This window comes from Apaloderma vittatum, unplaced genomic scaffold (genome assembly GCF_000703405.1).
Source record: "Apaloderma vittatum isolate BGI_N311 unplaced genomic scaffold, ASM70340v1 scaffold16331, whole genome shotgun sequence".
NCBI lineage: Eukaryota > Metazoa > Chordata > Aves > Trogoniformes > Trogonidae > Apaloderma > Apaloderma vittatum.
In genome coordinates, this window is record NW_009697505.1 from 19187 (window position 1) to 32887 (window position 13701).

The 13701-nt window shown below is 44.3% G+C and overlaps 1 protein-coding gene across 1 annotated transcript in view; it reads left to right on the plus strand.

The window, feature by feature from the left end:
* Positions 1–13701, plus strand: part of PDZD2 (PDZ domain containing 2) — a gene marked incomplete at both ends in the record, with an annotated part of 54128 nt that overhangs the window by 11521 nt on the left and 28906 nt on the right. Inside the window, 3 exon segments of the mRNA XM_009877661.1 lie at positions 1532–1674; positions 2334–2466; positions 4555–4722. Of these exon segments, the coding sequence (XP_009875963.1) occupies positions 1532–1674; positions 2334–2466; positions 4555–4722 (444 nt within the window).

Consider the following 13701-nt stretch of genomic DNA (forward strand, 5'->3'; position numbering starts at 1 on the left):
TTCAGCAGGAGACTGAGGTTTTATCAGTGCAGTGAGGATCCTGGTTAAACCTGTTGGGATATTGCTCGTGTGCATGACTTTCAAGTAAACAAATTACCCACAGGTGTATATGGTTTTGGGCTCAAACCTGTGGGTTACCTCTTACTACACCTGGTGTGTTTTTCTTGTTTTTCCTACCTGTGGTGATAGGGGGTCTGTAAGATTATTATTTACTTTGTTCTTAAGATACTGCTGTAGATAATAACCTCTTTGTCCTATATCTGAAAAATTTAACTTGTATTGAATTTAAAAGTTTCTGCATAGGTAAAAAAGTCACATGTTCTTCACTTAATAAAGGCTCCGGTAAACAATGTTGGCCTAAAATCTGCAGATTGCTGTCACAACCCTTGGGTTTGCTGATATATTTAGCAGTTCCCTTTCTCAGAAAAAAAGCAGGAATTTGTACATGCTTTTCACGGTTTGGCATGAAATTTTAATCATCTTTGCTACTTGGGTGTTTGTGTACTGCGAGAGTGTTACTTATGTGCAGAACAGACCCAGTCAGAAATAGCTGACCTGGTGCCTGGTGACTACAACACATGGCCTAAAAACTGCCTTTGAATTGTGCATTTTGCTGTCTTGCAAGCTTGAAAACAAACTTCCAAGCCTTTCTCATAATTTTGTTATCCAAGTTCTTCCCCTCTCTGAAAGAGTCTTGGCAACAGCCTTATGTGTCTCGCTTGCTTGCTTGTTTTTCTTTTTTTGCTCCGCTGATATCTACCATGCTTGTGTTTCCTTGTGCCCAGTCCTGTGGTGGGACTCATGGGAGCTAGTTTTCCGTTTGCATTTCGTATTGCTCTGGAGTTTGTAAAGCACTTTTTGGACTAGTATTTATAATCATGAAAAAAAATAAAAGTGAAAGTGTCCTAAACGTTGCTAATTACCTTGCTTATACTGAAAAGTCATTCTCTGCGGTGGATAAATTTATTATTTACAGTCCGTACAACAGCTCTCCAGTGAGAAATATTTAATTGGCAGCTGATAATGTGAAGCTGGTGTTTTCTTTCCTGTGTCTCAAATCCTGCAAACCCCTCTGGAGAAGGAAATGCTGCTATGTCTTGCCAGTCTGGTCCCTGCTGCAATAGCAGCTGCGCTACCCAGTGTTCAAGGTCCCCCTTGAACAACATCTTGCTCCTCTGCAGCCCTGCACACCTCATCCTTGAGTTTTGGCGAAGGGTTTTGAGGCCGCTGGTGGCTTCAAGAAGTATCAGGGCGTTGAGAGCAGCACCCGTGCGTGGCTCAGAAAAGCTGCAAACAGGCTCTGCAAGGAAACCTCTACGTGCTGACCCTGCTCTGTGCATCCTTCTTTCTGCCTTCTTCACTTGGACCACAGCTAACACAGCAAAGCTCAGCAAAAATGCCCGTATAGCTTGAGCTGTACGGATGCGTGGTGGTGGGCAGCAAGGTGCTAAATAGCTCCCTCCTGTACCCTCCCAGTCCTCTCTCAGTGTCCAAATCCAAATTCAAGGACTCTCTGCACGTTTTCTCTCAGCGAGAAGGTTGCCGCATATGGAAGATGCACATCCTGAAGGGGACGGACGGACTGGGAATCCAGATAACAGGAGGCAGAGGGTCAAAGCGGTCCCCTCACAGCATCATCGTCACCCACGTGGAGGAAGGCGGCTCCGCACACAGGTGAGACGATGGCAGCGCTTTTGTGAGAGTGGGTGTAGTGGAGAATACTTGGCCATTGCTGTTAGCCAGAGTTGTGAGACAGGTGTAGGGGTTCTGCCCTTCCGCTGTTGGAGGATGAGAATATGGCATTTTTAGCTTAAAAACTTAATTTTGTGATTGTTTACTGAAGTTTCTTGAGCTTGTTTAGTCCAAACTATAGACAGATTAAACACTTGCTTGGTCATGAAGTGTAAAGCAAGGACCCTAATGGCTTGTGGGGCATTTTCTCCAAGTCCTTTTTTGACAGATGGGTCTTTCCCATGGGATTGCAGTGAGTGACCGTGGGTCGTGGAAGCCAGGGCATTGCCAGCCCTGCTCCCTGAAGCGGGGCAGCTGGTGTTCACTGCTGCTTTCTGACTGTCTCTCATGGGGCATAGAGGAGGTTTGAGGGGTTTCAGCCCTGCAAAGAGAGTAAAGTGGTTCTGGTTATATCAATGATTTCCTGGGAACACCTTTCTGAGCTACTTTTTGGAGGCAGATAGCACAGCACTGATTGATGCAAGCTTAGCATCAGCCAGATCTCATGTTTTCCATCCCTGCATGTCCTGCCATGTGCCACCAGAGCACGACACTGGAGAAGGACCACCCTGCAGCTCCCTGTTCCTGCTCTGTTTCCACAGGGACGGCAGGCTGACAGTGGGTGACGAGCTCCTCATGATCAACGGGCAGTCACTGGTTGGGCTCTCCCACCAGGACGCCGTGGCTCTCCTTCGCTCTGCTGCTGGCCTGGTGCAGCTGGTGGTCGCTAGCAAGGTACAGTCCTCTCCTTGGTGGTCTCCTGAATGTACATCCATAAAAGCTTGTGCAAGTGCTGCTTGGAAAGGGTGTATTTTTCGTAGGGAATCTCATGTGCATGTTTGCTCCCTTAAATTTAACGCACAGCTACGGGAAATACATCATTAGCTGCCGTAAATCTGTGGCAAATCAGCAGGGTATAGACTGACTTAATGATTTGCTTGTATTGCCGCTGTCGTTCAGTGTGCAAATGAGTCTGTTTATTCATGCAGACGTTACATAAGTTTTGGCCAAAGCCATTTTCTTAAAATATATGCTAAATAAAGCAAGCTGTTCTCAGCCTCTTCTGCTTCCTGCCAGCACAGCCTCCATTGCTCTCATCTCTTGTCCTATCTGTGTGCCTCAGGTCTCTTGATGATGATCTCTTGGCTTGAGTTCCTTATTTTGTCCTTGTTAATAGCTTCGAGTTGAGCTCTTGCAGATAAAGTAGCATGAAATTTCAGGGAAATGAAAGTGGAACTCATTTATCAGTCAAGCTCTTCATTCTGTTTTCATTGATGGAGAGATTGAGCAGATATTACACAATATTTTGTTCTTTGTTTAAGAAAATCCTGCCCACCCCAGTTTACTGTCCTTTCTGGACCACAGCCAGCTACTCCTCTGTTTGTGTTGATGCAGGCATTTGATGGGGGCCGACCAGCTCCTGAAAGTGCCCAGGGTCTCAAAGAAGAACCTGCCTGCAGTTGGGAGCCATCAGGGCCTTTGGGGTGGTGCCAGGAGCGTGTTGGGCCAAAGGGACCACTCTTAAACCTGCATTTCCAGGTGCAAGTGTGAAGTATCCACTGTGTCAGTATTTAAAATTTTTTCCTTAGCTTTATCTTCAGGCTGCCCCAGCCAACCTGATGCAGGCTTATGTGGGTTTAGTGTCTGGATGCTTTTATGGCTTCCTGGGATGCTTTTTGCCCAGAGGCTTGATCCCACCATATTTGAAGTATAGAGCCTCTAAATTCTCTTAACATTTCGGTTAGACAGTGAAGTTCATTGGAGACGTTCTGTAGGCTTACGTTCTGGTACTAACCCCACCAGTGTTTGTTCTGGAAACAACATGCTTTCACTTGAAGTAGGTACATTTTGTATTTACTTTAGACAATTGGACTCTCTGCCGAAACACCAGGTAGTAGACAGCATAAATTTCTCCTTAAAATCACCAGCTTCTTCATCTGATGACTGCATCAAAATAGTAATCGTGAATAAGCTTACAGTCTAAAAATTCACCTTCCTGGTCAGGCTGTGAATCTGTTTGGCCTGTGCTCTGTGCACCTGGTCAGTTTTCATGTCCTTGGGAGAAGGACTTGGAAAGGCAAGCTGTGGGGAATCCAGCCTGTGCTGTGTTTCAGGAGCTCTCAGAAAAGGTGTGGGTAGGTGAGGTGTTCACCAGCAGCTCCCTCTGGGTGTTACGTGTTGGTGTGGCAGAGCAGCCTTGCAGTTTGGCCTGGTGAACGTTCTTGAACGCGAGATTTTTTTATTCTTCTGAAAGCAGTAAAATGAGAATCTGTCTGGCCACCACTTTCAGCTGATGCATGTATTTGCCGAAGACTGGAAACAGATTGTGAAGCATCAGGAATGAGTTGGTAGAGGAGCAATGGGTCAGTTTTTGTTCTGTTCTCCGAAGTAAGGTTGCTGGTATGTTATTCTTATGCATGTAGATAGATAAACCTGTGGAGGGAACATCTGCAGGGAGAGAGAAGGCGCACACAGTGTGATTTGGGATGCAGTAAAATGAATAATGAGGTCTCTCAACTCTGAGTCTGCTTGTAGTGACATTTAATAAACCCAAAGTGGGAGGACTAGGCTGCTGGAGAACTGTTTATTTTAAATTCTAAATTTTAAAATCTATATGTTTTAGATGTGTCGTGCCCTGTGTTTATCACATAGGCACTCTAAAACCAGGTCTGCTTTTTATAACTGGGCCATTAAAGTTAAAGCACATGGAAGTGTGTAATGAGGAGGGGGTTACCAGGGAGCTAAAGTGAAATGGAGCAGTTTCACCATGACTTTGGTGGTTTTCTGCATGTGATGTAACATATTTTGTTGTCTTTCGGGTAGGAATCTGCTGAAGGGGATTTTCTGAAGTACCCAACTACCAGTTTGCCAGACTTGCTTAGCACTTGCTCAGTCCAAGACTCTGTCTCTTGCACTGACAATAAGGAAAACGAAGAGCCAGAAGAAGAAGATGTGAAAGGAGTGAATATGTCTCCTGAAAAACTGTTTGCTGTAAGTGTGGTTTTGGTGTGACGCTTTTATCTCTCCCTTGATGCCTGTTTGCATCTGTCACGTTCTCCTGCAGCCTGACACGGAGCAGGTGCTTGGGACAAGGCAATCCCACCCAGCCCTTCTCTGCATGGGATATGGGTGATGAGCTGAAACGGGGATGGCATCTACCACAGCATCTGCCTTCCCTGCGACTGCACTGCAGCAAAGCAGGAGTACGTGGAGCGGGAGCTCTCGTGTCCTCCAAGCTATGTGGCAATCACGGTTTTATTTTTCTCTCTGCCGTTCAATTGTTTTCCACTGCTTCCACTGCTTTTGTTGGATCTGATGCAAAGCCTCTCGCAGTGCTTACATGGTTACACGCTCTTCTTTCCTTTTCTTTTGTACCTAAACTTCTTTAACAGTTTATGAAGTCTTCAAGATTTTTATTTTCTCTGTTGAAGCCAAAAGACACTTCTGTGAGGAGGGATATGTATTTTTGCCTGTGAACCATAACTGAAGTTCTGCTGTATAAATGCTGCCAGTTGATAATCTCGCTTGCATTCCCTTCAGGGCTGCATTAAGGAGAGATTAAGTGGATTATTGTTATTTATTTGTAATGTAGCAGCTCTCTGAAACTTCATCAGTGTTCTGGGCCTCTGTTGTATTGTACAGACAAAGAATAAAATGATACTTGCTATTCTAAAGAGATTGCAGGCTGGTTTTGCAGGAAGAGAAAGCAAGTGGATTCACGTAAAGCTTTTATCATTTTTTTCCCCGTCTTCTTGTCTGTTTCCCCCCTCCTTTCTGTGGCAATTATAATAAATCTCTTAAACCTTTGGATAGCTCAGACATGATACTAGTTTGGTGATTTCTTTTGATTTTGTATTCTTATACTTTACCTTTTCTTAGCAAAAGACCACTCCTCGGTAGGAGTCTTGTGCTGTAGCCTGTCTGATGCTCGTGTTCACTTCATCTATTATCTCTGACTTTCCTTTGAGCCTATGCTTATAACAGTCCTCATTCTCACGCATCTCTTTACAGTGACGAGTTCTGTTATTTCTGCACTGTATTCTCTTCTATGTGCCAGGGTGCATTTTTTGGGGGAGGAATGGAAAAAAAAAAAAGGAACGCTTGGCATGCTGATGACGGTGTAGTGTTTGTGTGCTAACTTGAGTAGGCACCTAAGCATTCTTCTGGCCTTAAAGTATTTAAAGTATCAAAATACTTATAAATTCTTCTATATAACATGTCTCAAATTCTGGTAATCTTTCGTAAGGCTGTGACTCAGCAACGCTTAAACATAAAAATCAATTTTGTCAAAACTTGGTTGAGTGTCACCTCAGGATTTAGCTCCCAGTGATTCTTTTGGCATGCACTAGGAGTTATTTCTAACTTGGTTTGCTCCTGACTTTCCAGGAAGGCTTTGCACTCTTTTTCAGTGATGGCTGGGTTTTTTTCTATCGGGTGTTCCTTTCCAGCTTAGCATAATGCTAGGGGAAGCTCGAGGCAGCTGAGATGCACGCCACCATGAAGAGCCAGCTGCATGAGCCTGCCCAAGAGCCCTTCAGCATGGACCTGAATTTGGAGCCTGCCTCAGTCCTTGTCCCAGCGCCGCTGCAGCCAGCAGTGCTGGTAGCCTAATTCAGAGACAGTTTTTCCTTCCTGTCTCCCATCTCACCGATGGCAATACCTCTGTGCTTTCGTAACACATGGCTGGGGGGTGGGGGGGAAATCACAGAAAATGGAATACAATAAATACATTAGACGAATGGCAACAAGCTTATTTTTTTCTTCTTCTCTCCATTTTTATTATTATTTTTTGTTGTTAGAGGGGATGTAATTCAGAGGGATGTAATAAGTTACTGGTGACTCTCAGGACCTCTTCTTTTTTGGCTTGAGCTGCCTGTGAAATCCTACCTCTTCTAATCCAAAGCACAGGATGTCTTTGCTTTCCCCTTATAATTGCTGTCTCAGCCCTGGGAGTGCAGACATGGCTCTCTGCAGCCCCAGGCCGGTAATCTGTACAGTGTACACACCTCCACTCTGCCTGCAGTCTGATCCATCCCCATCATACCAGGGCAGCCTACCAGGAAAGGTTAGGCAGGCTGTGAAAATCCTGTGTGCCACCAGGCAGGACGTGGGAAGGTAAATGCATGGAAAAGAGAAACTTCACATGTGACATTTTTTTCCCCCACCTGGCAAGATGGAAGGGGATTTTTCATAGCAAGGCTTAGAAGCTGATTTGAAGGTCAGTATGAACCTGGAGCATCACATGATTTTGTTTTTGAAATATGTATAGATGTATAGGTAGGTATAGTCATACAGATTATTGCAATATTGATTTGGAAATTACTGGGTTTTGTTGCTCCTATTCTTGGTGATACTCGCATATCTTCTCATTCTCAGATATATTACGTTATATTTATACTGTAGGTAAGGGATGACAGTGTCACTGATGGTTTGAGCTGTTGTAAAGGATCCAGAGGAGGCTGCAAAGATGATCAAGGGGCTGGAGCACCTCTGCTGCGAGGACAGGCTGAGAGAGTTGTGGCTGTTCAGCCTGGAGAAGAGAAGGCTCCGGAAAGACCTTAGAGCAGCCTCCCAGTGCCTGAAGGGGCTACAGGAAAGCTGGGGAGGGACTCTTCATCAGGGAGCGTAGTGATAAGACAAAGGTTAGCAGGAGATTGGAGCTAAATGAGCTTCAAGATCACTTCCAACTCAAGCCATTCTATGATTAAAGCAGGAGCTAATCTGGACCATTTTTAATCAGTGCAAATATAGTTGGTTTAGACTTCCAGGGTGGGTGGTACTCAAGGTCTGGACCAGGTGGCTGAGACTGTGGTCTTAGTTTAAGCATCAGATTTCTTAGATTTGAAACCTATTCTCAACCCAGGTTTGGCCAGGAGTTACCTTTCTCCACCATTTTCTCACCTCTGTCAAGAGATTAATGAAATTTTCTGTTTACGGTGCAAGGCTTTGTAGAGACAAGAAGGGATACTGTCAGATGCTGGATGGTTAGATAACAGCAAGTAATTCAGAGTGATTTTTTGTCAGCTGAGACTTCGCCACTTTTCTGACCAGCACACTGTATGTCCAATTCTTGAACAAGCGTAAAAGATACTACAAAACTTGCAGGAGCTCTTAGGGTTGTTTTAAGGTCTTCTCTCATTAACTTAGCTGTAAATATAGTTCAGTGCTGAGTGTTCAGAAACATAATTATAGACCTGATGAACTTGCTGTTAATGCCTTAGCACCTGATTGCTTTAGAAACTAAGGTATATATTAAAATCTTCATCTTTGTAGTTATTTAGAACTCAGCTGGACAAGGCCCTGAGGAACCTGGTCTGTGTTATCTCTGCTTCGAGCTGGGGACTGGACCAGGGACCCCAAAGGTTCCTTCCAGCCTGGCTTACTCTACGACTCTGTGAAAAAGTAAAAAGAAAAAAAAACCCAAACAAAATAAAACAAACTCTTTTCTAGGAGCTACATGTTAAAATTCTTCCACGTAAAGAAGTTCTTTAAAACTCTTTAAGTTCTGCTACAGTGTTTGCAGCCAGGGAAATGTAATGTGAGCTAGTATGAGTCCACAGGACACAGCAGAAGAGTCTAGTGACACTTGAAAAATGTAATTTAAATTAAGACTTATAAGTCTTCTCTGAAACACCGCTTGTTTTGTTTTGTTAATATCATAATACAATTTAATTGAAGCTCTGTTTTTACACAGTCTCCTTAATGTAAAACCCAGTTTAATGTGAAATATCTCTTAAATTTCTAACTTTAATAAAACTTTTGCTGGCAGGCAGAAAAGGGATTACATTAATATCCTTAAAGCGCCTTCTTTCAGAGGCAGTTTGGCCAAAATGTTCCTTAATTCCAGATACAAAATATCCAGCCACAGAGTTGTGGTGTACTAAGTTGTCCTGAGGCACTTTGGGGATGTTAAACTTCCCCCCCAAATCCGTGTTTTGTCTTGTGCAGTTGACATTGCTATTTTAAAATATTATTACTTATGTCCAAGTGAAATAGGATGATATGACAGTATTTGCCTTTGATGCTTTGTTTTTAATTCTAATTTCCTTTTCCTACTATTTCTCTTGTTTGAAATTGAATCTGTCACTGTATTGCTGGCTGGTGGAGCAACCTGGGAAATAACTCTAAAGAGAAAGCATGTCTGCCAAGAATTTGCAGTGTCTGATGAATTTGGGGCATTTTGGATCCCCAGACAGAGGCACGTGCTTTTTACTTGCTTTGTTTCTGGTAGTGCTGTGTTGTTCAATATATGATGACCTGCATACTTTATTTTTGACGTGTGGAACTTCAGCAACTAGCTTCATATTAATTGCTTGGATTTCCAACAACTTAATAAATACAAGAGGAAGGTGTGTGCCTTGGGAGGTTTGGATCTGTAGCTGAAGGAGGCAGGGAGGGAAGGCTGGGGACTGTTCCTCTGTACTTTACTTAATCTTGGACTCTTCCCCTGGGTATCTGCTGCTCATGATGTTGGAGGCAGGACCACGAGATGAGTCTATTCCATGCAGAGCACAGTTGTACAGAAGGGAAAAATATATTACTTGGGAAAGGAGGTCATTGTTACCTCTGCCTACTGAGGGGGTAGCTGGGAAGGGAGGCCACCTTCCTCCCATGCATTCCGCACCGTGCAGGCAAGCCCTTGGAGACACAGCCTCTGGCAGCCTCCCTGGCTCCGTGACCCTCTACAGTGGGCTGGCAAGCCCCTTTTACTCATGTTTAATCATTTTGCATTGACCAGAAGTGTTTGATGTGTACCTTCACACGAGTTGTGGGCGCGTTGCACGCCGAGACAGCCGTGACCCAGCGAGATCTTTGTCCTTCTGTAAGTAACAGAAACAGGATGTCTCAGGTTAAAGGTTTCTTGCATGAGATGGATTTCCTTCTGCCTGCCAAAACCCACTGGTGTGCTTTTTGCAAGACATACAGCTGAAAGTGGATAAATAAACCTGTTTTGTGGATATGAAGAAACGCATTTGTTTAACCTTCCCCCCCCCTTTTTTTTTTATTTTTCATCTGAGCCATAGGACTGCTTAATTATTTTCTGTCCTGAGCCTTTCTGTCTTACCAGGGAATCCATACGTAATTACCTGTAGCCATGCAAGCATAATAAGGAAGAGGATAACAATGCCATAAGTTTAAAAACACTCTTGGGGTCAAAAGTTCTTCTGGAAACACTGGAAGAGAATTTCAGAGAAAGCATTAGCATTGAGAAGGAACAGGAAGCATAACTCAACAATTAAATGTGGGCAGAGCGCGGGGAGGGACCCTCATTACTCGGAGGACTTGAGCATTCGTCCCCATTAGGGCACTGCAGCCTCAAAAGAGGTTGCTGAAACACTACATGGCTAGGAAAAAAGCAAGAAAGAGTTTTTGCTGGCAGAAATCTGCTTTTCAGTGAAATCTTTTGTTTGGTGGGTTGGGGGGGAGATGAAGAGCCTGGTATGAGGCTTGGTTGTGGCCAAGCCCTTCTCCCGGAGAACGGTTTAATAACGCCATTCCTCCTCATGGTGAGGGCTAGCAGATCCTGCCTCATGCCACATTGTCCTTGGGAGAAGCAGGTGAGGCGAAGGTCCAGCCTCACCTTAGCATGGCACAGAGCTGCTGCTCAGCTCTAAGTGCTGCATTTGTTGAAAGTCTATCAGCACTGTACCTTTCTGAGATACATCTTGTCCAGCATTTCCACGTGTCTGTGCCCGTGCAGTGCCTTTCGCTCATACACCGAGTCCGATGGTGACTGCAAATGCAAGTTTTTAAAGTGAATGTGGTTAGGAATTTGGGCAGGAGAAGATCACAAAATTAGGGACCAGATGTGGCTGTTCTTCTTCTGTTATTTCTGAAAGGTGTATCACAGTAAACCAGGCAATTGCAATTTATCTTATTGCCGGGGGGATGTTCAGTGATAGGCTGATGATGGTGGTGGTGGTGTCGCACTGGTGCAAGGGCTTGGGGAAGGTCTGGGCACATATTGCATGTGTTTAAGGAGGGAGAAGAGTGGTGAAAGGCCCCCAGGGGAGCAATGTCATTGAATTACAGTTTTTTACACATTCTAAAATTCACCTGTCAAGGAGACATTAACATGAACGTGTTCTTTGGGTCCAGAGGGAGTTCCTCAGCAGCAGTTGCCTCCTTCCCTGTGTCTGGCTCCCAGCGCTTCTGGGCCACTCCATGTTAAACGCAGGCCCAGAGAAAAAAAACTGTTTTGCCCAGTAGCCAGTACTCTGAAGGGTTGCCTGTGGATGTGACACAGCCTACGAACTGTGAAATATCTCCTGTTGCTTGGGCTGGTGGAAGATAACCTTTTTGATTTGACCATAAATATCAATGTAGACAATGCCTAGAGTTAAAATTTTTGCTCTTCCCATGTGGTATGTTTGAAAGCCAAGTCAGCAGAGTAATAGAAACACAAGTTTATCTACAGTGCAGGTTCTGCATGGTCTTTGTTTTTCTGAATGAGGGTTTTTCCCGTAAAGCGAGAGATACAGTACAGCCTGTCTCTCCTTTGGCTGTTTGGATAACTGCCCAGTTTTGAAGGAGATGAACTGCCTTTAACAAGCTAAAAATAACCCCCTCATGGCACTGGAACAAGAGAGATGCTGTCACAGCCATGCAATTCACATACATTAACAGAATGATGATAAAGGCTGCAGGATTTGAGAGTTAGCGTGAATGTCGTATCATCACATCTGCACTGTGTTTATCTGCAAATTCTTGAGCGTGTACACAGTCCAGCCTTGGTTGGGCTCAGTTAAAACTCGTCTGAGATGTGCTGTGCTAGAATAAATGTGACCTACATAATGTATGAGGCTTCATATCTTTGATTCAGGTATGAAAAGACACTTAATGCTTATATATTGCATATCCTCTCATGTATCTAGGATGATATAAAATGTGATTTTGGAGCTAAAATCCAAAGATCTCCAACCACTGCCTCATGGGGACATTCTGCAGTTGTGGGTAGATGTCAGTAGTAGGAAGGTCTAGCTTCATTCTCAGGAGAGTTGTTTGTGTTGAGGACTGTTTATTGCTTGCTTTGTTCCTCACAATGAGTAAAAAGGTTGCAATTTCCCTCTACCCCCCCCCCCCAAAAGAAAATAAACAAAGAAAAAGTCAGAAAAAAATTATTGTTTTTCATGATACATGGACTGTGGATTTGTGCTAAGCCATGAACTGGGCGATTACTAACGAAAATAGCAGAGGAGCTGGACCAGCTTTCACACAACCTGAATTCCTTGTTTGTTCTCTCTGCTTACCAGGACCAATCTTCTGGGACCTCTCTACAGCATGTGGAGACATCTCGTGGGCAGCGACTAAACTGCATGCGAACATGTGATGCTTTTTGATGGTTGGAGGGAAAAAAGGATAAAGCATGAAAAAAAGAACAGCAATGATCTGTTTGTACACATTTCAGAAATGTGTCCATTTGATTTCCTGTAGTTTAGAAGCTGTCTCTAGTGAAAAGCGTAATATATTGCAGAAGAAGAGTAGTCTGGTCCAAAAAGGATTGGGAACTATTTAGCTGGGAGTATCTTACTATTTCCAAGGCATGTGTTTCCTATGATATCTGTTTCTTGGAGAACTTAGCTGCATTATCGATTTTCTGCATTTCTTCCTATTTGAAAGGATATTTTAAAAGTTTTTTCTCTTCAAAACATTATTATTAATTTTAGCACCTGTTTGGAAACCTGAAAATTAAATCGGCTTTGCTTAACTGAATCCCTGATTATGAATATAACATTGCACCAGTAAGTCTTCAGAGCCATCACAGCTGGGAACCTGCCAGCATCCTCTGCGGCGTGGTCAGCACATTGGGGCTCCTGTTATTAAATGCATTGAAGAAGGTTTTGGAGTGTCTTGTACAAAATAAATAGAGCGTTTTGGAAGATGAGAGCAAATCAGCTCTGTCACTGTGTGTTTCCAGGCTGTTTGCTGAGGGTGGATGGGCAGATACTGCTGCTAGCATTATGCTGATGAGTGCCAGGTTGTGTTTCATGTGCAGGCTTATGTGTGACTACTCTATAGACTTGCTAAAAAGCAGTAAAAATAGCCACTGGGGTTTTGTACCTCCTGAAGCTGACAGTAACCACCCTTTCTAGCAACTATTGCATTACAGTGAAGGCTTAGGATGGCTTTTGAATGCAGACATTTGGGAGAGTGACAGACCAGACATTCTTAGATACCACTTTAAAGGCTTTTGTTTTGTTTATTTGGCATTTCCACCTATTCAGAAAATAGGGCAGCTCTAGTTCTTGACGATTTATCAGATTTCCTGATCTCCTGCTGCCCATGAACCACGAGTTTTCTAACACTTTATTTATAATTAGGTAGTGGAGGTTCCCATCCCCTTTCCCTGGGTAGGAGGAAGCACAGGCTGTACCCAGTGGTACCAGCACGGGTAATTCCCAGACGAGCTGTGGGGGAAGGCAGCTGGTGTTTTGTTTTGCCACCAATGTTAAATATAACCCAAATCTGAGCCCTCCTGGAGCCTCACTGGTGGAGCCTGCCCTGGCCAACAAGAAGAGCTGCTCTCTGCCCCAGCAGCTTCGTGCCGGGGGAGAAGCCGGGGCATCAGCTTTTTCTAAGATGCCAGTGAGGACCCTGAATTAGTGCAGTGGTGGAGGTTCCTCCTCTTCTCCATCCCTGGCTCTGTTTGGATCTCTGCATTGTGCCGTGATAGAGGGAAGCAGTGATGCAATGCTGTTTGAAAGAGGGGAGCCCTGTAGCTTGAACAAAAAATGATGCAAGCTGGATTTCATTTGGACTTGCCGTGAGCCCTTGTTGTTCAGCTCCCTGGGCATCTGGAGGTGCTGTGTTTTGGGAAGGTGCCCCTGCAGCCCCTGACATGGTGTGTCCTGGCTCGTGCATGGCTCTTTCCAGCATCAGGCAGTTTTGTACGTGCCCTAAAACTGAGCAGTACATTGTGGAAAACTCTGTGCTAGCCAAGGTTAGAAAATCCAAGTCCTCTGTGTTGTT